The sequence below is a fragment of the Bubalus kerabau genome, chromosome 2, assembly GCF_029407905.1.
Source record: "Bubalus kerabau isolate K-KA32 ecotype Philippines breed swamp buffalo chromosome 2, PCC_UOA_SB_1v2, whole genome shotgun sequence".
Lineage (NCBI taxonomy): Eukaryota > Metazoa > Chordata > Mammalia > Artiodactyla > Bovidae > Bubalus > Bubalus kerabau.
This window is the reverse complement of record NC_073625.1, coordinates 114,827,343-114,852,030: the sequence shown is the minus strand read 5'-3', so window position 1 is coordinate 114,852,030 and position 24,688 is coordinate 114,827,343. Positions and strand designations below refer to the sequence as shown.

General features: G+C 44.7%; 1 protein-coding gene across 16 annotated transcripts in view; it reads right to left on the bottom strand.

Annotated features, from left to right (window-relative positions):
• KALRN (kalirin RhoGEF kinase) overlaps positions 1–19,793 on the bottom strand; it is a 705,836-nt gene extending 686,043 nt beyond the window's left edge. For 13 of the 16 annotated variants that reach the window (XM_055568444.1, XM_055568443.1, XM_055568427.1 and 10 more), the window contains exon 1: positions 9,709–10,152. In XM_055568444.1, the coding sequence (XP_055424419.1) occupies positions 9,709–9,781 (73 nt within the window). In that variant the 5' untranslated portion in view covers positions 9,782–10,152. Of the gene's footprint in view, positions 1–5,828; positions 7,793–9,708; positions 10,153–19,749 lie in introns of those variants that run through there. The other 3 variants (XM_055568424.1, XM_055568425.1, XM_055568432.1) reach the window with 3 other exon arrangements.
• Positions 19,794–24,688: the final 4,895 nt, after the last annotated feature.

Sequence of the window (24,688 nt, the reverse complement as noted above, 5' to 3'; positions counted from 1 at the left end):
TCACTTTCATGCACTGGAGAAGGAAATGGCAACCCACTCCAGTACTCTTGCCTGGAGAATCCTAGGGATGGGGGAGCCTGGTGGGCTGCCGTCTATGGGGTCGTGCAGAGTCGGACACGACTGAAGCGACTCAGCAGCAGAGGCATTAAGGAAACGGAAAATTCAGAACAGGTCAGTCCCTGACAGAGAGAGCACCTGATGGCCAGGAATGAGCCCTCCTCAGGAAGCTGCCCCAATAACTTCTTGCCTGATTCCTCCTCTTCTGTCCTCTCCTCATTCATTCTCCACCACCACCCCCCGACACCCCCCCCACTCCCCACTCCCCCGACAACTTCCCTTTCTGACTCACACTCTGTAGGAAGTGATTCTACAGACCCCTCTAGAGCCTGGAGCAGATCCCACCTCAACCTGCAGAAGAAAGCCACAAGTACTTCTAAAAGGATTGCTATTTTGGGACCTCTCTTTCTAACTTCTCTGCCCAAGGAACCTTTTAGAGCCACGCCAACCCAGCTCACCCACTTCACAGCTGCCCTCAGCTTGCACTATCCACCCCAAGCACAGGACCACAAGCCCCTGATCCCCCAAGCCAGGTGATGCTCTCTCTGTTGGGGTTATTGACCAAGCACATGATGCCCTCATCTGAGCTGCTGGCCAGCTGGCTGCTTGACTGAGGTCTGCCTTCCCCCAGTCTCCTCCTCTGGCCCGAGGCTCACCCCCAGCTACCCTGGAGATCCACCCCAACGTGCTCATCCAGGATCTTCTTCCTTCAACTGCTCCTCTTTTCCAAATATTCATTCCCTTCCCCAAGCCTGCCTTCCCCCTCCTCCCCACTCCTAGGTATTCACAGATCTTCTCTACCTAAAAAAAGCCTCCCCTCAACTCTGCTACCCATCTCCAACTACTTTATTATTTTTAACCTTCCCTTCACAGCCAAACTTTTCCAAAGAGTCATCTATATGCACTCCCACCACTTCCTCCCCATCCACTCAACTCCCTATTCCCCTTGAAATTTGAATTCCACCTCCCATACACAAGTGAATGTTATTTCAAAGGTTACCAGTGATCTCCCAGTTTCCAGAACCCAGAAGGTTTGTTCAGTCCCCTCTCCCTCAGCCTCTCTGCAGCACTAGATCCTGTTGATGGCCGGACTGTTTCCAAGCCCTGCTCTTTCCTGGTTCTCCTCCAGCCTTTCACTTGGGTCTACAGCTCTGTCCTTGGCCCTCTGCCCTTAAGTCTGTATACACTTTTCATTTATTATCTCATCTATTCTGATAGCTCCAGCCACAACTTCTTACGGATATCTCCCAAATCTATATTTCCGTCTCTGGCCTCCCTCCAAAGCTCCAGACTCCCTCCGCTATCCGCCTACTGAATCAACACCTCCCTAAGCTATTTCACTGACACCTGAAAAGCAACATGTCCTAAAGAAAGTTCCCAAATCCTCCCTCTCCTCTGCCTCCCCACAGCTGCTCCTCCTCTTCCCGAACTCCTGATTTTCATTTAGGGTACTTCCATCCTCCCCGTTACCCAACTAAGCTTTGAAGTCATCTTTGAGACCTGCCTCTTCCTTAACACCTCTACATCCAAGTTACCAAGTCCTATAGACATTACCTCCATAAGTTTCCTCATAGCCACCCTGCCTCCCCATTTCAACTCTGCCATCTCAAGTTCAGACCCTCCTAACCTTTCACAGTGGTCTCCCAGTCCAGCTGTGGCTACCAGTTCCTCCCCTGTTGCAACTGACCCTCTGCAGGGCAGCCAGATTTATCTTCCTGATGACATCAGCACCCCAGTCAGAAACTTGCAGTGGTTCCTGAAAGCAAACTGAAGAAAGACCATACTCTTTGGCCTGTCACTCAAAGCCCGTGGTTATCTAAGAGTCCAGTAAATGTTTAATAAATGAAGCAATCAATCAACTTGATCCCCATCCCCTTCTAACTTTGCTCTCCCACTGATCCTCCACCTGAATCCTCTGAGTCATATAAACTAGACCACTGACTGTCCCCAGATATGCCATGGATGGTTGCACCTTTTTTTTAACAGTTTGAACACTGTCTTCTCCATCTAAAGTCTACCCATCCTTCAAATCTCAAGAAGTAACTACTTCCTCGAGGACACGGTTCATTTGCCACTTTTCACTTGTTTATCCCTCATATCTGTGTTTTCTAGCTAATATCCAGCTCTCTTCTAATAAAGCCATGGGACAGAAGGGGAGGAGATGAAGCTAATTCTCCAACGGTTTCTTCTTTACTTCTTTGTAATAATTCCTCTGTCCTCCCAGCTAATTCTCTCTGTTCCCTCACTCAACAGCAGACACAATTTCAAGTAGCTCTATTGATCCAACAGCCCTGTGGCTGTCAATCATTTCCTAGTTATTCTGCTGCCAGTCATTCACACTCAAAGGAGTGGCAGGAGGAGTCTGAACAGCATGCAGACAGAGCAGGAGCAGGAACAGACTGCTTCACTGCACCCACCTGAGGCTCAGTGGAAGCAAGACCCCCATTCTTGCTGGGCTTCTCTAGATGGTATGGGGCCATGTGGCCCAAGGCCTGAGGGACTGGCATTTTTATACTTTGGTGGAGGAGAAGAAGTGCCTTGATTTGTTGCAAGGAGGGTGCCCCATCCAGTTCCCATGGGAAACCAAACTGAGAAGGATTGGAAAAGGTCCCGTGGAGGTCAAGTTTAATAAAAGAATACTTGCCAGAAGGGGTACTTAGGGTAATACAATGTTCAATTTGGAAAGAACTACCTACATAAATTTGGAGAGAATTGTACAACTTATAAAGACCTTTCACATACAGTGCCTTATTTGAGTCTTTCAACAACCCTATAAGGGAACTGGAGTGGGGGCAGGCATCATCCTCATCTTACACTCTAGGTGCTACTCGCTCGCCCAAGTCATCCAGATAAGTAGAGAGCAATGGGGAGGGTTCACCTCCTTCTCTCTTAGCTGACCTTCTCAGCCTCTTTCACAGGCTTTTTCTCCCTTTCCCATCCCTTAACTTCAAGTGCTCCCTGAGGGGGGTATTATAATTATATCCATTTTCCTTCCTGCTCTATATTCTTTCTTGCAATGATTTTATACACTCCCAGAGCACAGCACATGGCTGCACTAGGCGCTCGATAAATATTTGTCAAACAAATGATGAAATGAATGAAAGAAAAAGAGCCAAGGCCCAGACTCTAGCCTTCTGATTCCACCCAGGCTCCTGCACACCACTGTGATGCCTCTCCAGCACCCCTTCACTTCATGTCAAAGGCCCTGCGTGGTCCCCCTTCAGGAGAGTCCCTCAGCCTCTGTGCCATCACATTCACTTAATAATGAAAACAACAGCTAAGGACACCTAGGATTTCTTGTGTTCCTAATGTGGGTCAGAAACCACCAGATGCTATTTACATGTTTTTCCTATTTAATTCTCTCAACCTGTGAAATAAGCATTCTTGGTCCCATTTTGCAGAAGACTGAGGATGACATAGATTATTTAATTTATTCAATATTCCACCCCTGATTAGTGCTGAGCCTCTCTGATCCAAAACCCATGATCATCCAGCTTCTTGGCCTTAGCACCACTGACAATTGGAAGCTGGAGAATTTTTTATTGTCCTATGCATTATAAGATGTTCAGCAGTATTCTAGACTTCTACCCAAAAATTCCAGTTGCCACCCCCTCCCTGAGTTATGGCAACCAAAAAACGTCTCCAGACACCGTCAAATATTTCTTGGAGGACAAAACTGCCTCCATTTGAGAGCCACTAAACTAAACCCTACTGCCTACCTCCAAAAGTGAACTACCAAGTTCCAGAACCAGAAAGAACTGGAAAAGTAAAAGCGTTCATTCTTCAACAGCTAAAAAGGACCTCTAGTTCACCTATTCTGGTGTTTTACTGACATTGACAATTGGGAAGATTTGTTTCGCTTCTCAACTAATTTCTTTCTGCAGCTTCAGTTTATTCCAACATTTCTTCCATACCCCAAGGGATTATCAAATACAACTGGATAGAATGTACCAATAATTGAGTTATTGATGATTGCTGGCACAAGGATAAAGCAAAGCCTCCCAAATCTTATGGAAGTGTGCATAGATGTTATATGTCCTAAAATATATTAAAGTAGAAATAACCAATATAAATACAATATTAAAAATATTAACAACATTCCCTTTTCAGAGCAACAAAGTCCTCTCAATACTCCATCAGAAGTTCTTGAGAAATGGCATGATCAAAAGCCCAAATCATGATGGGTGGAAGTGAAGGAGAATCAAGAAGGAATGGTAAATATTAAATTAAGCATCATGTTTACATTCTGCAGCAAACACAACATCAAAAAGGGATGTTTTTCTTTGCTGCAGAAGAGCACTCAGAAGCTAAGAGACTCCACCCCTTGCGGGTGCCTGACTATGCAGAGACAGGATGATGATATTTACCCAAAAAACTGCACACCAACATAGGATGTTATTCCAAAATGTCCCTTGTCTATGATCTGGACCTTACAATGTCCAGTTCTCTAGGTGGCATGGGGTTTTTATTTGAGAGAAAAATTGAAAGAGTAGTCAATAAACACCAATATATCACCACCTTAGATTCAGCAACTGCTTATATTTTGCTGTGTTTGCTTTACCTATATCAGAGGGAGATGGCTTGTTTTGGTTTGGTTTTGGTGACTCATAAACTTTTTAAAAGATCTTTTAAAGAACAAATCATTTAATTACGTGAAAAGGCTAAAAACAATATAATACCTCTGATGAAGTGAGAAAATGAGTATAGACAAGTGAGTGTTGTAGGAATTCCGGGGGGAAGAGTTGCTCCTGTGGGCTGTGAAAGCTTCCAGAAGAATGTGGTGCTCAAGTTTTGAAGAATGAGTTGCATTTGTAGAGCAGGGGTGAGGAAACATGAGTCAAACTGCCCTTGGACACTGAGAAGAGCAGCCTGGCTAAAGCTGAGGTATGAAAGACAAACTTGACCCTAAAGACTGTAGAGGGTCACTGTAGGTTCATAAACCAGGTGTGATGAAAGTACTGCAACCTACTTTAGGAAGTGCAATCTGTCACAGACGCCAATTTGGAGTGGGGGTGAGAGAGCCAATTCCAACGGGCAAGAATAAAGGCTACTGAAAGAGTCCATGGCATCATAATGGGTCTCCTGGCATAGGGCAGAAGCCCTGAGAATGAAGAGCATGGGCTCACTATGAAAGATAATTCAACAGAGATAGTTAGAAGAGAGACTCCTCAGAGACAAGGTGTTAAATATCAACCCTAGGAAAGGGAAAATACCAGTAATAGCAATAAAGAAGACAAGAGGAGAAGCTAGTTTAGGGACTTGGAAAGACAGAGTTGAGTGTGAGGCTGACCGAAGTCCAAGTAATAGCAAACAATCCAATTAAAAATGTCTTGACTCACAAGACCAAAGCTCAACAGAAATATATATTTCCACATCAATTTCATTAAATTTATCCTCTGATTGTTTTTCCTTTGAGTCCTAAAGAAAGACGTTTCTCCTCAGTTCACCAAAGCCAAGATTTTACTTTTACTAGGGAACCTCCTCTGTCTCATCTCTTCAGATATCTAACTCAATCAATCTAGCATCTTCAGTTCTTCCTGCCCAGAAGCTCCCTCCCTTCCACATCTAACGCTGTTCTGACTCTCCAACAAAAAAAATGAAAACTCTTTTTCTTGATGCCTAATATCCTGTCTGACTAGCACCCAAATTCTTTTTGCTTTCACCAGTAAACTCCTACCCACCCCAAATGCCTACCCCGGAATGCCTCTTCTAATACTGTGCTCCCAAGAGCTCACAGTGGCCTTCTTTTTATCACATCCAGTGACACTTACCTGGCATTCCTCTTGTTCAACCTGTCTGCAGCCTGTCATCACATCAGAACCCACGCTGACTCCCTGGGGTCTCTAGGATCAAGTCTCCTTTGCTGCCACTTTCTATACAAGGGTTTCTCCCCCAAATTCTAACTTTAGCCCTCTCCTCTTCCCTCCACCCCCTCCCTCTGAGAGCTGATGCATTCACAAGCCTCAGCTGCAGCAAGCCTCGATGCAGAAGGCTTCCAAGACCAGCCCTAATCTCCTGCCTGTGCCCCTGTCTGGAGTCCCATTTCTCCCACAAACCGATTCCACCTGTATGCTCCTCAATTAACCTGAATTTTCCACACCCAAAGCGAACAGCATTATCTGCCCGGCAAAACCCAGCTCCTGTCCTCAACCAGAGTGCATCAATCAAGACAATGTTGGTCCTCTATCCTTTCAACCCAGTTACTCCCATTTTCTTGCGGACTTAATTTTCTTTCCCTCCTACAACAAGTTTGTCAATAAATTCCCATATTTATGCCTTTGACAATGCCTTTTTCTCCGAGTGGTCCCTGAGTCCCCATTCTTTCTGCCACTAACCCAGCCATGCCCTTCTCCCTCAGTTCTGGGTCACTTTTGCATTTGGATTCTTTCTCTCTCTTATCAACTCTATCTATCATATGACCCCCCAGATAAACCTTTCCAAATATCACCTTCTTCAGGATGTGCCCTTGATCAAGAACCTAAAATGACTCCCTACCAATCTTGAATCAAATCCAATCTCCTCTCTCTTGGGCTTCCAAGACTCTCCCTATCTGGTCTTGTCCTACTTAACAAACTCTGTTTCCCATTCCTCCATTCCCTACACTTTCTGATCCATCTTCCCAGCATCCTCAATGTCAATGCCTCAACCTCCCTGAGATTTTGTCCATGATTCTCCTCCTACCCTCCATCTCTCCTTCATAGGGTACCCTCAGTCCCTCTCCTCTGTAGTTCTGCCAACTTTTTATCTTAGAGCACCATAATGTTCAGCAGTTAATTAATCTCTAATTGAGCAGTAATTGTAATCTTCTTTTAAAAGCTCTTGGAGGAGAGAGACCACGTTGAATGTTTCTATCCCACAGCACCCTGGACAGCAGAAGGTTCCTTAGTAGGAGCTGAAAAGTCCTTGTTGGTTTTCTGTTCCCAATTCTGAGTTTCTATATTTCCCCTCCTCTGCCTCATAACCATGATCAATAAAATTATTGTGACATACTTTCCCAGGCTTGGGTCAAAGAGTTCCCAGAAAGACAGTACAGAATACACCAGTCTGTAAGACTGGGGTGTGGGGTGTGTGTGCTTCTCTCTGTGTGTCTATCTATCCATGTATATGTACGGATATAGGATTTAGAAAATGTAGCTTAATCCATGATCAAAAGAACTTAAGTACCAAAATAATCAGAAGAGGACAAGGAACCAAAATGACAGAATTAGCTGAAACATGCCTAATTAGAGGCAGAGTATGCCAGAATTTTGACAAAGCAATTGCCAGTCTGGTCTTTGTGTGAGCAAAATTTTCCACCAGAAAGTAGGGGGTAACCCTGGCCCCAGGGACTTTGAAAATGTGCTTGAAGCTTTCTCAGTGCTTCGACTAAATAAATTTATAATCTGTCCAACCTACCAGGTGTAGAGCACTATATCCCATAAAGATTAGGGGATCAGAAAGGAGACACTTAAGAAATATGGTCTTTTCCAGGTTTAAGAATCCCCAGGCTAGAGATTGGAAGGGAGTAAGATCAGAAAGCAGAGCACAGAGGGCCACTCAGATGGGTGGTGGTCCTAGACCCTACCACAGATAGCCTGCTTCCCCTCTTACAACTTGTTACACATTGTCAGTCATTTTCAGCCTTATCTGTTGTAGATTTCACCCTTCTCTGATTTGAAGAGCACATCAAACCTAGCCACCAGCGCCCCACCCCCATAAGGCTGCCCAAGGAGGAAAGAGAATACCCCCAGCAGGATTCCACAGGAGACAGCCCCCAGTCAGTTATTTACTCTGTGATTTTAGCCAGAGCTAGACAATGTAAGCCCCATGTTGTATTTTGAAAGGCCCTGGGAAAAGTAACACATTGGACCATTATAGGTCATTAACACCATTAACACTGTGTGAATTCATTTGTCAGAAATTAGCAAGCCTCCAGAAACTGAGATCTGCTCCAAGTGCCTGGGACAGAGAATGGACAGGAACTAGTGTTTGGATGGTAGAAAAAGGGAAGGAGGAATGGGTGCCAAAAGATAAAAGTAGGTCCAGAAAGGGAAGGTAGGAAAGCTCATACTTCAAGAGTTTTCCCCAGAACTAAGGAAAGGCAGACTTTTGTGCCAGATGAGAGGCAGGAGTGGGGCAAGGTGGGGAGTCAGGGAAGACATCCTGGTGAATGTTTCCAGATATGACTTAATCTCTCTCCTAGACTATAAACTAAGGTTATAAACTCAGGTCAGGCACGTTTTTAGAATGTGAGTGTAAGGGGGCTGGGGGAGGCGCTGGGGGGCGGTGTATGTTAGAAACCACGACTGGGTAAAAGGACAAGGAGACAAGGCTGAGCCCTGAGAAGCAGGGTAGGATAACAGGGGCTCTTTCTGTTTTCTCCAGGCTCTGGCATCAGCTCCTGTCCTCCATCTCTTTACTCTTCAGACCAACTAGAAAATGAACATATGGGTCGACCGACTCTTGACTTCTAAAGCCACAGGTCTCCGCAACAAAGCACCCCACCCCTTCCCCTCAGATGACCTCCAGGGCAGGGCAATGAGGTTAGGAAACAGATGGGTGTGCACGGAGCCTCCACAGCTAACCTGCTCCTTGACCCCACCAATTCATGCGCTTTAATCCAATTTACAGAAAGAGGGGGTCCCCATAACTTACTGGACTCTTTGGGACAAAGATTCCATTCAAAATGGTTCCAGATATGGAAGATGGGGAGCTCTACCTACCGAGTTGGTGGAAGCCACAGGTAAAGAGGAGATGGAGAAACCCTGGTTATCAGAGAAACAGGGCCACAGGTGGTGGGAGAGGAGAGTGGTCGGCATCTGCTCTGGGAAAGGGGCTGTGCAGCCAAGGAACCTGCGACTCAGACCCAGGACTGGGTGGTGGCGGGGGCAAAGAACAACCGTGAAAGCAGGTCTGGCGGGGGAGCTCTACATACCACAGGCAAGCAAAGATTCAGTGGGTGTGTATGAGGGGGACGCTAACTCACACGTCCAGAATGAGTGATTTTTATGAAAAGCTCCTGCGTTCCCATCACTGGAGAAGAGGAGAACAAGGACGAGGTCCCAGGCGCCCACCGCCCTCCCAGCCGAGTCCGCCTCTGAAGTCTGAGACGCCCGGCTCCTCACATGCATCAGGCTCCGCGGTCCACCGTCCGCCCCGCTCCTGACTGTCAGGCTGCAGCCTGCGCGACTCCCGATCCCTCTTTGCATATCAGGGCCCGGGGCCCCTGGCCCGGAGCAGGGGTGCGGGCGCGGGGCGGCCAGAGCCAGGCTGACAGGCGCTAGGGGGAGGGGGGAGCGAGGGAGGGGCGAGGGGAGCCGGGAGCGAGAGCGGCGCGCTGCAAAGTGATCCAACCTCGCCCCATCCCCGCGCTCCGGGAGAAGGCGGCCCACCGGGACCGCCTCCCGCCTCCCCACACAGACTCCCGCAAGTGGGGTGAACGCCGAGGGGCGCCAAGCTCCCAGCCCCCACCCCTATCCAAAACGCAACCAGCACTGCCATAACAACAAGAATCTGGGCAACTCCGGCCCGGACGACGAGAGGGACAGCACCCCCAACACGCCCGCCCCAGCAACAGTCTCGTTCCCCAAACTTGTCCGAGAAGCCGCGTCCAGGGCAGCAGCCCCCCACCCGCCCCACCCCCTCAAGCTCCCCGCGCCCTGTCCAGCTTACCTGTCCGGAAAAAGGCGTCCACGTCCGAGTCGGCGGCTCCTCCTTCCTCCGCTGCCCCCTCCGGGGGGTTCATGACTGGGGGAGGGCGTCCACAGGAAGCCGGGGGGCGGCCAAGCCCGGGGCCGAGGGCTGCTCTGTGGGCGGAGGGCGCTGGGCTGCGGACACCGGGCTTCGAGGGCGGCCGGCCGGGGCGGCTGGGCTGGGGCAGAGGACGCCGAGGCTCCCTCAGGCGGAGGCGCACGGCGGGCTGGGGGCGCCTGCCGCGGGCTCCCCCATGGTCCCCCTTCCCCGGGGGGCGCTGGCCGCCTGCGGTCTGCCCGGGCCGGGGTCCGAGCTGCTTGGGCGCCCGCTCTCCCTCAGCAGCGGCAGCTGGCTCTCCTTCTCGCCCGTCTGCCTGTCTCTATTGTTCAGCCCTGCTCGGCTCTCCTCTTTATTTTTCCTCCTCCCTCCCACCCTCCCTGTCTCTCTACCTCCTCCCTCCCTCGCTCTATCGCCCGCACGCTCTCAGCCTCCCTCCCTCGCACGCTCTCTGGCTCCCCCTCTGGCTCCCTCCGCCGCCGCCGCCGCCTCGCAGCTCCTCCCCCGGCTCCCGCTCCTCAGTCCCGGCCAACAATGCCCAGGGCAGCGCCGAGCTCAACTGAAGCTTCGGCCCGGGCCGGGGTTCGCCGCGGGCCCCCGGCGGCGCGGACGCCTCCCTCCCCCCCGCCTCCCCGCGCCGGCCTCTCCAAGGAGCCAAGCCCGGGCCCCGAGCTATTGTTCGCGGCTGTGCTAGGCCGGCTTCCTGAGCCCCGCAGGAAAAGCCCTGGCGAAGGAGGCGGCCGGGGAGGGGGCGGGGCCGCCGGGCGAGTCCGGGGCCGCCGGGCGCACGCCGGGCTTGCCGAGGGGGCTCGGACGCCTGAGCCCCGCGTGCTCAGCCTCGCCCCTATCGCTGTACGTACTCCCGCCCGGCGGCGGCCGCCTCCTCCACCCCACCCCGTTCTCAGGTGTATGAGCCGCGACCCCCCTCAAGCTGCCTGTCCCCCAAGATGGGCTGATCTGTCTCTAGAGGCTGGACTTTCCTCCTCTCTTCTCGACAAGCTCCCTTCTGTCTCCTTGACCTCCTGAGCCTTTCGCATTTTCCTCACCAACTCTTAGTTCCTCTCTCTCTTTTTTTTTTTTTTAAAGCTTTTCTCTTCCTTTCTCCCCTTTTCAGCGCCCCTTTAAACATCTCTGCCTGTCTCAGTAACCCTTTGTCCAGTTCATTTCTCTTGCGATGTGCCCCTGCCTATCGTTCCCTCCGTGACTCTCTTCTGTCTCTCATTTGTCTCTGTCCTGCCTCGGTACTTGGCCAGTGTCTCAACGCTCCTCTTGGACAGCTGTCAAACTCCCTAATCCCCGGGGCCTTCTCTGTTTTGTTCTTCTCCCTCGTGTGAATGGAGAGATCCAGTTGGCCAGGAGAAAGGAGGTGTTACAGCAAGCTGAATTTCAATTAAAGTGGGGAGAGGGACAGGAGAGGAATGGGGAAGACCTCAAAAAAGAAAGCAGATGCTGTATGGGGTAATTAATGCAGTGATTGTATTGTGCCAATTGGTTTTTAAGCAATAATTAAACAATAATTAGCCAGTATTCTGTTTATAGTCCTAGTGACTGCAAAGCTTACAAAACAGAGGCTCTTTAGACCTGAGTACTTAATGTGGTGTGTTGGAGGCTGTTGTTGCTACCTCATCCAGACAGATGGAGAGGCTGTGGCCTGACCTAATGTGTTAAAAACACACCTAATAGGAAAATCAGATAGTATAGTGTAAAACTGATGGACTGCTACCCACCAGCCAGAATCTCCCAGATCTGTCATCACTGGTAACCTACTTGGTTCCATCTCTCTCCAGGTAAAGCACCTGGAACCTCTCCAGATCTACAACCAGCTAACTCTTAACAGCAAATAGATTTAAATGCGTTTTTAGTGAACTCTTTCTGGTTCCCTGTACTCCTTACTTTCCTTACTGAATGACAAAATTATTTTTCAACCATTGAAAAAAAATAAGTACAGTTGCCTGTCTTCAATGTTGGGTACATCTATCAGGCCCCATTTCTTAAAAATTATTAATAGAGACTCTGACATCACAAGTTCATTGCCATGAGATCTAATTCATCTGGTCCAAATAGCTTGAACTGCCTTAAAGCAACCAGATGCCCCTTTACTTACCACCTGCCCTGACAATGAAAGTACTTCTCCTTTGTCTTTTCTAAGTTTTGCCTTCCCTTTTACCCTAAGCTGACACTCTGGCCTGCACTCCCACACATACACATGATGGCAGAGCTGCTGTGAACTGGCACCATTGTGCAGACAGAGAACCAGAGGCCTGGCAAGAGCATTGCATGTGTATAAGTCACTTCAGTTGAGTCCAACTCTCTGTGACCCTATGGACTGTAGCCTGCCAGGCTCCTCTGTCCATGGGATTTTCCTGGCAAGAATACTGGAGTGGGTTGCCATGCCCTCCTCCAGGGGATCTTCCCAACCCAGGGATCAAAGCTGTGTATCTTATGTCCCCTGCATTGGCAGGTGGGTTCTTTACCACTACCACCACCTGGGAAGCCAGGCAAGAGCATTAGCTCATCCCAAATTCAAAGGAAACATGTTTAGAGAAAAGTTCATGTCAAATTTTCAATAGATGTGGACTAGAATGGGGGAAAAACTTATGAAATGACACATATTTTTTTTTAAAGGAAATTTGGCAATTTCTATTAAGGTTTTAAATGTTCATGGCTATATTAATATCAGACAAAGATTTCCTAGCAAAAGCTGTTACTAGGGATAAAAAGGGACATTTCAGTTAATCAACTGCACACACAATCCTAAAATGTTTTGCATCTAAGAAAATTTCAAAATATATGAAGCAAAATTGATAGGACAAAACAGAGAGAAACAGACAAATTCAAAATTATAGTCAGAGATTTTAACCTCTATCTCGCTCAATAATTGATAAGGAAATAGATCATCAATAAGGATATGAAGGACTTGATCAATGCTATCAACCAACATTCTATAAACTGACATTTATAGAATACTCCACTCAATAACAGCAAATATACATTTTTCTTCAAGTACACAGGTATTAAGTACACAAGATAAACTCTATGCTAAGCCATAAAACAAGTTTTGAAAAATGTAAGAAGATTAACATCATGCAGATTACACCTCAGTTGTTTTTTTTTTAAAGCATGTAATATTCTCTGAACACAATGAATTAAGCTAAAAATTAATAACAAATATATGAAAAAAACCACATATATGAAAACTAAATAAATACTTCTAAATAACCCATGATCAACTAATAACTCAGTGGAGATATTAGAAAGAATTTTTAACTGAATAAAGATGAAAAAAATCATATAAAAATCTATGAAACAGAGCTAAAACAGTACACAGAGGGAAATTTGTAGTACTAAAATTCCTATTTTGTAAAGTCTCAAATCATTGATCTCCTCTTCTGCCTTAAGAGCAAAAGAAATCCAAAGCAGAAGAATAGAAAGTTTAAAAGATTAGAGCATTAAAAAATTAAATATATAACAGAAAAACAAGGAGAAAAATCAGTGAAACTAAAAGAAAATTCTTTGAGAATATCAATAAAATTGATAAACCTCTAACCAGACTGCAATAAGGAAACAGATAAGACTCAAATTAGTATTAGCAGACACAAGAGAAGTGATATCACTATAGATTATAGATAGGTAAAAAACAATAAGGGAATATTATGCACAATTTTATGCCAACAAATTTGACAACTTAAAATGGACAAATTCCTTGGAAGACATGAACAAAATTTCATTTATGAATAAGTCAGTTCAGTTCAGTTGCTCAGTTGTGTCCAACTCTTTGCGACCCCATGAATCGCAACATGCCAGGCCTCCCTGTCCATCATGAACTCCCGGAGTTCACTCAGACTCACGTGCATTAAATCAGTGATGCCATCCAGCCATCTCATCCTCTGTCGTTCCCTTCTCCTCCTGCCCCCAATCCCTCCCAGCATCAGAGTCTTTTCCAATGAGTCAGCTCTTTGCATGAGGTGGCCAAAGTACTGGAGTTTCAGCTTCAGCATCATTCCCTCCAAAAAAATCCCAAGGCTGATCTCCTTTAGAATGGACTGGTTGGATCTTCTTGCAGTCCAAGGGACTCTCAAGAGTCTTCTCCAACACCACAGTTCAAAAGCATCAATTCTTCTGCTACCTTTTAGAACTAACACCCAAAAAAGATGTCCTTTTCATTATAGGGGACTGGAATGCAAAAGTAGAAAGTCAAGAAACACCTGGAGTAACAAGCAAATTTGGCCTTGGAATACGGAATGAAGCAGGACAAAGACTAATAGAGTTTTGCCAAGAAAATGCACTGGTCATAGCAAACACCCTCTTCCAACAACACAAGAGAAGAGTCTACACATGGACATCACCAGATGGTCAACACTGAAATCAGATTGATTATATTCTTTGCAGCCAAAGATGGAGAAGCTCTATACAGTCAGCAAAAACAAGACCAGGAGCTGACTGTGGCTCAGATCATGAATTCCTTATGAATAAGTAGATAACTTAAATAGCCTTATATCAAAGAAATTAAATTTGTAGCTTAAAAGTGTCCCACAAAGAAAACTCAAGACCCATATAGCTTGAATGTTGAATTCTATAAAACATTTAAGTAAGAAATAATACCAATTCCATACACACTTCTCCAGAAAATTTTGAAAAAAAGAGAGTATTTCCCAACCAATTCTATCAGACCAGCATTACTGTGATGCCAAAATCAAACAAGGACCATATAAGAGAAAAACAAAACTATAGTTTGCTATCCTGCATGAACACTGATGCAAAATTCTTAATAAAATTTTAGCAAGTCAAATAAAAAATGTTAGTAAATATATAAAAAGAATAATACAACAGGACCAAGAGGGTCAGTTTATACCAAGGAAGCAAGATTTATTTAATATTTGAAAATCTATCAATGTAATTTACCACGTTATGGATTGAATTGTGTCTCCCCCCAAAAAAAAGATATGTTGAAGTGAGAGTGGATACCTAATCTGAGGTATCTGTGAATGTGACCTTATTTTGAAATAAATTCCTTGTAGATGTAATCAGTTTGGATAAGGTCATTAAAGTGGACTCTTATCCATTATAACTGGTATCCTTATAAGAAGAGAAAACCTATGTGAAGACAGGAAAAACACCATGTGACAACAGAGGCAGAGACTGGAATGATGCAGCCGCAAACCAAGGAGCACCGAGAAATGACAGCCACCACCAGAAGGTAGACAGAGGCAAGGAAGGATTCAGGATTCTACCCAGAATCTCAGAGGGAGCATGGCCCTGCTGACACCTTGATTTCAGACTTCTGGCCTGCAGAAGTGGGACAAAAGAAACTTACGTTCTTTTAAGCTACCCAAATTTTGGTACTTTGTTATGGCAGCGCTAGAAAATTCACATACTGTATCTAAAAAGAAAAGCCATATGATAATTTGAATAGATACAGGAAAGGCGTTTGACAGAAAACAACATCTATTTCTGATCAAAACTCTCAGCAAACTAGGAATTGAAAGAACTTCCTCAACTTAATAAATGGCATCTACAAAAAAACCTACAGAAACATTATACTAAATGGCACAAGACTAAATGCTTCCTCCAAAGATCAGAACAAAATAAGCAAGAATATCCACTCTCACTCCTATTCAACATTGTACTGGATGTTCTAACCAGTACAGAAAGTAAGAAAAAGAAATTAAAGGCATCCAAATTGAAGAGGTGAAACTGTCTTTATTCATAGACAACATAATTGCCTATTTAGAAAATCCATGAAATCCATCAAAATGCCACTAGAACTAATAATGTGTTTAACAAGATTCCAGGATGTAAGACCAATATTTAAAAATAAATTGTATTTGTATACACTAGCAATGAGGGTTGTGAACAGAAGTTTAAAAGCATCATTATTTATATTAGCTTGGAAAAATATGAAATATGAAGGCTAAATCTGATAAAAAGATATGTAAGACCCATGTGGTATAAACTACAATATATTCTGAAAGAAACCAAAGAAGACTTAAGTAATAGGAGAGAGATACTGTGTCATGATCAGAAGACTCAAAATGCTTAAGACATCAATTTTCTCCAGATTGATGATCAGATTTGATGCAACCCCAATCAAGTTTCTGGAAGGTTTTTTTGTAGATATTGACAAGCCAATTCAATGTGAAGAAACTAAAAAATCCAAAACAACTAAGAAAAAGAGGGAAAAATTGGAGGACTTACACTACCCAATTTGAAGACATTATAAAGTTACAGTAATTAAGACAATGTAGCACTCGTGTAAAGACAGACAAATCAATGGAAGAGAGCACAGAAACAGACCCACACATGTACTGTCGATTGCTTTGCAACAAAGATCGAAGGGAATTCAGTGTAAAAAGGATAGTCTTTACAAACGGTGCTTGAAAAACTGAAAATAAGTTAGTTTTCTATGACTGCTATAACCAATTGCCACAAACTTAGTGGCTTAAAACAATACAAATTCTATTATCTTACAGTTTTGGAAGTCAAAAGTCTAATATGGGTCTCACTGTGCTAAAATCAAGGTGTTAGTGGGATTGTGTTCTTCCTGGAGGCTCTGGGAGAGAATCTGCCTCCTTGCTTTTTTCAGCTTTTTTCAAAAAGCCAGCTGCATTTTTGGCTTTTGTCCTCCTTCTTCATCTTCAAATCCACCTGTGGGCCTTTCACATTGCCATCTCTCTGGTTCTCTCTTTAGCCTCCCCCTTGCAACTTTTAAGGGCCCTTGTGATTATACTGGGCCCACTCAGAATAATCTAAGATAATCTCCCTACTTTAAGGTTGCTCCCTACTTTTAGAAACCACAATTCCATCTGAAACCTTAACTCCCATGTAATTTGCTACGTAACATAATATAATCACAGGTTCTGAGCCTGGGAGGTAGACATCATTGGGGGAAGTGCCTTATTCTATCACAATATCCATATACCAAAAAAAAAAAAAAAAGATAATTTGGATCAATATTTCAAACTATATACAAAAACTAACTCAAGATGGATCATAGACATTAAAGTGTACCTAAAACTATAAAATTTCTAGTAGACATTGAAGAAAATCTTTGTGATTTTGGTAGTCAGTTTCTTAGCTATGATGCCAAAAGCATAATCCTTAAGAGGAAAAAAATTATAAACTTGACATCATCAAAATTAAGAGGTTCTACTCTTCAAAAGACATTGTTAAGAAAATGAAAAGACAAGCCATCTGGAGAAAATATTTGAGAGTCACATATCTGATGAAGGGCTGTATCCAGATTATATAAAGAATTCTCAAACTCTCAAAACAAGAAAATAAGCAACCCAATTTTGAAAAACTGGGCAGATTTGAATAAACACTCACCTTAGCAGATATATGGATGGCAAATAAGCACTTGAGAAGATATTCAATATCTTTAGTTATTAGGGAAATTAAAATCACAATGAGACACTACAATCTATGAGAATATCTAAAATAAAAAGATGTTCATATCAAGTGTTGCTAAAGATATGAACAAACTGGAACTCCCCTTCACTTCTGGTGGGACTGTTAAACTGTACAACCACTCTAGAAAACAGTTTGGCAGTTCCTTAAATAAACATGCCCCTGTGATATGGCCCAGTTATTCATGGTATTTACACAAGAGAAATAAAAGCATACATCTATATATTATACAGTGGCAGTGAGAAATAGATTTAAGGGACTAGATCTGATAGATAGAGTGCCTGATGAACTATGGACTGAGGTTCATGACATTGTACAGGAGACAGGGATCAAGACCATCCCCATGGAAAAGAAATGCAAAAAAGCAAAATGGCTGTCTGGGGAGGCCTTACAAATAGCTGTGAAAAGAAGAGAAGCAAAAAGCAAAGGAGAAAAGGAAAGATATAAACATCTGAATGCAGAGTTCCAAAGAATAGCAAGAAGAGATAAGAAAGCCTTCCTCAACGAACAATGCAAAGAAATAGAGGAAAACAACAGAATGGGAAAGACTAGAGATCTCAAGAAAATTAGAGATACCAAGGGAACATTTCATGCAAATATGGGCTCGATAAAGGACAGAAATGGTATAGACCTAACAGAAGCAGAAGATATCAAGAGGTGGCAAGAATACACAGAAGAACTGTACAAAAAAGATCTTCATGACCCAGATAATCACGATGGTGTGATCACTCACCTAGAGCCAGACATCCAGGAATGTGAAGTCAAGTGGGCCTTAGAAAGCATCACGACAAACAAAGCTAGTGGAGGTGATGGAATTCCAGTTGAGCTATTCCAAATCCTGAAAGCTGATGCTGTGAAAGTGCTGCACTCAATATGCCAGCCAATTTGGAAAACTCAGCAGTGGCCACAGGACTGGAAAAGGTCAGTTTTCATTCCAATCCCAAAGAAAGGCAATGCCAAAAATGCTCAAACTACCACACAATTGCACTCATCTCACACGCTAGTAAAGTAATGCTCAAAATTCTCCAAGCCAGGCTTCAGCAATACATGAACCGTGAACTTCCTGATGTTCAAGCTGGTTTTAGAAAAGGCAGAGGAACCAGAGACCAAATTGTCAACATCCGCTGGATCATGGAGAAAGCAAGAAAGTTCCAGAAAAACATCTATTTCTGCTTTATTGACTATGCCAAAGCCTTTGACTGTGTGGATCACAATAAACTGTGGAAAATTCTGAAAGAGATGGGAATACCAGACCACCTGACCTGCCTCTTGAGAAACCTGTATGCAGGTCAGGAAGCAACAGTTAGAACTGGACATGGAACAACAGACTGGTTCCAAATAGGCAAAGGAGTACTTCAAGGCTGTATATTGTCACCCTGCTTATTTAACTTATAAGCAGAGTACATCATGAGAAACGCTGGACTGGAAGAAGCACAAGCTGGAATCAAGATTGCCAGGAGAAATATCAATAACCTCAAATATGCAGATGACACCACCCTTATGGCAGAAAGTGAAGAGGCACTAAAAAGCCTCTTGATGAAGGTGAAAGAGGAGAGTGAAAAAGTTGGCTTAAAGCTCAACATTCAGAAAACTAAGATCGTGGCATTCAGTCCCATCACTTCATGGGAAATAGATGGGGAAACAGTGGAAACAGTGTCAGACTTTATTTTTGGGGGCTCCAAAATCACTGCAGATGGTGACTGAAGCCATGAAATTAAAAGACACTTGCTCCTTGGAAGAAAAGCTATGAGCAACCTAGACAGCATATTAAAAGGCAGAGACATTACTTTGCCAATAAAGGTCCGTTTAGTTAAACCTATGGTTTTTTACAGTAGTCATATATGGATGTAAGAGTTGCACCATAAAGAAAGCTGAGCACCAAAGAATTGATGCTTTTGAACTGTGGTGTTGGAGAAGACTCTTGAGAGACCTTGGACTGCAAGGAGATCTAACAAGTCCATCCCAAAGGAAATCAGTCCTGAATATTCATTGGAAGGACTGATGCCAAAGCTGAAACGCCAGTACTCTGGCCACCTGATGAGAAGAACTGACTCATTGGAAAAGACCCTGATGCTGGGAAAGATTGAAGGTGAGAGGGAAGGGGACGATAGAGGATGAGATGGCCTGATGGCAGCACCGACTCAATGGACATGAGTTTGAGTGAGCTCCGGGAGTTGGTGATGAACAGGGAAGCCTGGCGTACTGCAGTCCATGGGGTCATAAAGAGTTGGACACGACTGAGCGACTGAACTGAACTGATAAAATATACATATTTAAAATTTCATAATGTTGATTCTTTACAACGAGGAAAGAGAGAGAATCATGACCTGGGGGAAATTTTTTCACACAGTGCCTAAGAATTCAGGGTGGAGGAAGGAGGAGAAATGTTCAGGTCCAAGTATTTAGAAAAAACTCTCAAATAACTTGACAGACAGCCCCTTGTCTTCACCCCACTTTGAAGATTTAAGGAGGAAGGGGACAGAATGATACAGAAGAACAGATGGAAGAATGGCGAAGAAGTGTAATGTGCCCAGAAGACTCCAGAGTATTACTGACCTGGGTTCTTGGAGTCTTTTATCAACAGAAATTGACAATAGGCCAGCTGAGGAATTCAGGCAAGGCTTTTATTGGGACTCTCCTACAGCACGAGGGAGCAAAAACAGGCAACAGGTGCCCTCGCTTGTTCTCTGAGGGAAAGGCGAGCTGGTTATGAGGTGAGGGTAGGGGTAGTTCAGTGGGTTTGGCAGGAGGGGTGGCTTAGGTGGTCTGCCCACCCCTTGGTGATACTGTATGCAGGCGTCATGTGCAGTTCCCTGTTCCTGACACCTCAGAAGTGGAAGTTGGGTTTTGGCCTTTCTGTATATTATTGTTCATAATTTGCCCCAACTGCGCATGTTTGCAATTAATTTTAGTCCCTTATAGCTTCTATGTCTTTTATCACTCGAGGAGACATTTATTCAGGTGCAGGCACTGTAGCAAAGGATCCCAGGCCCCAGGAACCAGCCTGTCTCAAGAGAGGTTCAGAGTTCATAGAAATAATTGGGGAGGGAGGCAGTAAGCACCTCCAGGAGGGTGTGGCTGTGGGAAGGAAACAAATCTGTGAAAGTCAGCGAGGAGGAAATGCAGCAGCATGTGTTGATGGTTTATATGTGAAGTGGAGCAGGTGTGGACAGGAAAGAGAGACTGGTGGTGAGCTGAAGTTCAAGACTCAGCTGGACACTAGATAACAGAGAATGGTGGCATCACTCACTGAAGAAAAAGTCTAGAGGAGAAACCAATCCAGGGAAAGATGGAAAAGTGAGTTAGTAGGATATTACTTCATCTAACCCTTCACTTCGTCAGAGAAAATTAGAAAGTAAAATGACTTGTCCAAAGTCACACAGCAGACCCTATAAATCATGCCTTCTAGGCCAGTTTTCCATGCTACTTCCCAGTAGCACATTTCCTCCCACCTGGGGATCTGAAGTGATGATGGGCGTCTGGGTGGTCATGTCCAACCAGCAATTAGAACTGTCAGCACAGAGCCCGGGAGGGCTGGGAGCTGGAAATATTGATTAAGGAGCTAGGAGCAGGAGCAAACGAGATAAAAGGTTTTCTATCCATTTCCATTAACTTTCCTCTTTAGACGTATCATCAACTTGTATGTCCTGCTTTCCACCCAAATCAAATTTGCCTTAGGACCTGCACCTCTTCCTGACTTCCCTGACATAGTTATTCCATTCTCAGAGACTAGAAGCTGGGACACTTTCTTGTCTCCTCCACCTCTCCTACTTCCAGCATCCATGCTGTCATTTAGCCTAAGTTTTCCTTTGAAATGTCATCAGTTGCCCCCTTTTCCCTCCAATGCCATCCTAGTCCAGTCTGCAGCTCTGTAATCTTGATTTTCCACAACAACTTGTCAGCTGGCTTCCCCAGGCAAGGTGGGGGGAAGTACAGCCAATGCCTGAAAGAAAAGATAAGCCAGAGAGGCAGAGAAGTCACAGAAACAGGCTGACTGTGGAGACAGGAGAAGAGAGTGTTTCAGGAGGTAGTTCAGTTCAGTTAAGTCTGTCAGTTGTGTCTGAGTCTTTGTGACCCCATGAACCACAGCACGCCAGGCCTCCCTGTCCATCACCAACTCCCCGAGTTCACTCAAACCCATGTCCACCGAGGCGGTGATGACTTCCAACCATCTCATCCTCTGTTGTCCCCTTCTCCTCCTGCCCTCAATCTTTCCCAGCATCAGGGTCTTTTCAAGTGAGTCAGCTCTTTGCATCAGGTGGCCAAAGTATTGGAGTTTCAGCTTCAACATCAGTCCTTCCAATGAACACCCAGGACTGATCTCCTTCAGGATGGACTGGTTGGATCTCCTTGCAGTCCAAGGGACTCTCAAGAGTCTTCTCCAACACCACAGTTAAAAAGCATCAATTCTTCAGCGTTCAGCTTTCTTCACAGTCCAACTCTCACATCCATACATGACCACTGGAAAAACCATAGCCTTGACCAGATGGACCTTTATTGGCAAAGTAATGTCTCTGCTTTTCAATATCCTGTCTAGGTTGGTCATAACTTTCCTTCCAAGGAGTAAGCATCTTTTAATTTCATGGCTGCAGTCACCATCTGCAGTGATTTTGGAGCCCCCAAAAATAAAGTCTGACACTGTTTCCACTGTTTCCCCATCTATTTCCCATGAAGTGATGGGACTGAATGCCACGATCTTAGTTTTCTGAATGTTGAGCTTTAAGCCAACTTTTTCACTCTCCTCTTTCACCTTCATCAAGAGGCTTTTTAGTGCCTCTTCACCTTCTGCCATAAGGCTGGTGTCATCTGCATATTTGAGGTTATTGATATTTCTCCCGGCAATCTTGATTCCAGCTTGTGCTTCTTCCAGTCCAGCGTTTCTCATGGTGTACTCTGCATAGAAGTTAAATAAGCAGGGTGACAACATACAACCTTGACGTACTCCTTTTCCTATCTGGAACCAGTCTGTTGTTCCATGTCCAGTTCTAACTGTTGCTTCCTGACCTGCATATAGGTTTCTCAAGAGGCAGGTCAGGTGGTCTGGTATTCCCATCTGTTTCAGAATTTTCCACAGTTTATTGTGATCCACACAGTCAAAGGCTTTGGTATAGTCAATAAAGCAGAAATAGATGTTTTTCTGGAACTCTCTTGCTTTTTCGAGGTAGACAGGAGGTCAAAAATGGCAGATGCCTCAGATGAGTGAGGGACAACCAAGACTGGATTTGGGTAAGTGGTAGATTTCAGTGCACTTTTGAGAGAGAAAGAAGAGGCTAGAACTAAATTGCAGGAAAAAGTATGTGATGAGGGAGCAAAGTGAAGGGTAGAACCCAACTGTAGACAGGAAGGGAGCCAGCATGTGGAGAGAAAATGGGAGAAACAGAGTCGAATCATCTGTTCATGCAGTTTGGACAGTGACAAAAAGAAAATAAGACCACAGTTAGATAGCTTGATCAAGTGTCCAAACATTCATTTCATTTTGCTTTTCAAAACAGAGCTAGCTGTGCAGAGTTGAAGGACACAGCTGAGAAAAGAAAGTGAAAGTGTTGGTCATTCAGTCTTGTCCGACTCTTGCAACTCCGTGGACTCCTCTGTCCATGGGATTCTCCAGGCAAGAATACTGGAGTGGGTTGCCATTTCTTTCTCCAAGGGATCTTCCCAACCCAGGGATCGAACCCGGGTCTCCTGCATTGCGACCAAATTCTCTACCATCTGAGCCACCTGGGAAGCCCACAGAGAAAGAAGAGAGGGATCAAAAATTCGGAGGCTGGAAAACTATGAGCAGCCTCACAGAAACTGGAAGGGAGGACAGCCTTCTCTCTTATAGGGGTCAGCCACCATCCTGAAAGTTGGTCTGCATAGAGGAAGCTGGTGGGTGATATTTGGGCCTCAAATCTTGATTGCCAGCCCTCTCTCCATACTGCACAGGAAATTTCTAACACAAAGCTGTTTCCTTTGTCACCATTTTCTGTTTAGAGTGAACATAGGAAGTAATTTGTCCTGTTCTTTTAACAATTCCAAGGGAACGTCAGCACATCCCCTGGTCCTCGCCTTGCTTGATATATAGTTATAACAGAACCAAAGTTCATCCTGATCTCTACTCTTAAATCTTTCCTGCTGCAACTGAAACTCATTCCCTCTCATCCTGTCTTTGGGGAAAGCATATGGTGGCCGAAAAGCCTGCTTGCGTGAGCAAAGCTGCGACAGGTAAGGTGATACAGATTTCCTCCAGGCCCTAAGGAAGCTGCCCTCATAGACACCACACACATATTCCTGTCAGCCTTGCCTCTCCTGCATAAAGCGGAGAACTCAAAAAGACAAAAGCACATTCAAATATCCCTCAGGTTCCACTGACATTTTAAGAGGAAGACCCCGTTAGACAGTTCAGAGATTCAAGTCCAAAAGAAGCTACTGCTGCTGCTAAGTCGCTTCAGTCGTGTCTGACTCTGTGTGACCCCATAGACGGAAGCCCACCAGGCTCCCCCATCCCTGGGATTCTCCAGGCAAGAACACTGGAGTGGGTTGCCATTGTCTTCTCCGCCAAAGGAAGCTAGAAGAAATTAAAGAACTAATAAACTAAAGTATATCTGAAGCCACACAGGAAGAGTTACACGGTGCTTAAGAAGCAACCAGACACATAACCCAGTCAGTCCAGGAGCCTCTCTGTGTCACTAAGTGGACTCAGGGGAGAGTAAAGTCTCCTCTCTGATGCCATCTCAGAGGCTAGGAGGACCTGCTAAACATCCCTGGGGATATGTCTCGCAGCAAGTGACAAGAAATGAATCAAGATGAAAAAAAGTGAGTGAGAAACAGAAAGATCAGGATGGAAATGGGATAAAGACAGAGGTGAAAGAAAGATGATGGTAAGAAGACAACAATATAGGATAGAGAGTGCAAGAGAGGTGAGACGAGATACAGAGAAAGGGATATAACGTTTTCCTGCTGTTCACTTAGAGCAAGGTTTTGTAAATAAAGTTTTATTGGAACGCAGCCTTGCCATTCTTTTACTTAGTGTCTATGTCTGCTTTTGTGGTATAAGAGCAGAACTAAGTCGTTGTGACAGAGACCCATGGCCCACAAAGTCAAAAATATTTACTATTTGGCTGACTCCTGAATAATAATAATAATAATATTTGCTGACTCCTGAATAATCTCATAACTTCCTCTAACACTAGTAACGTTTTCCTGATTCTTCAATTATTCTTGATGCTTAAAGTTATCTTCAGAAACAATCATCCTGAAAGAAACCAAGGCTACAGCCAAGAAATGGGAAAATTATTCAGAACTGTAACTTAGAGAGTGACCAAAGCAAGACTGTACCAAGATAGAAAAGAAATCTCAAAGCTGAAGGACAAATCTCTCAAAAAGATGGTTATACATGGAAAAATATGGGTATCTCATGTGAAGAATTGACTCATTGGAAAAGATTCTGATGCTGGGAGGGATTGGGGGCAGGAGGAGAAGGGGACGACAGAGGATGAGATGGCTGGATGGCATC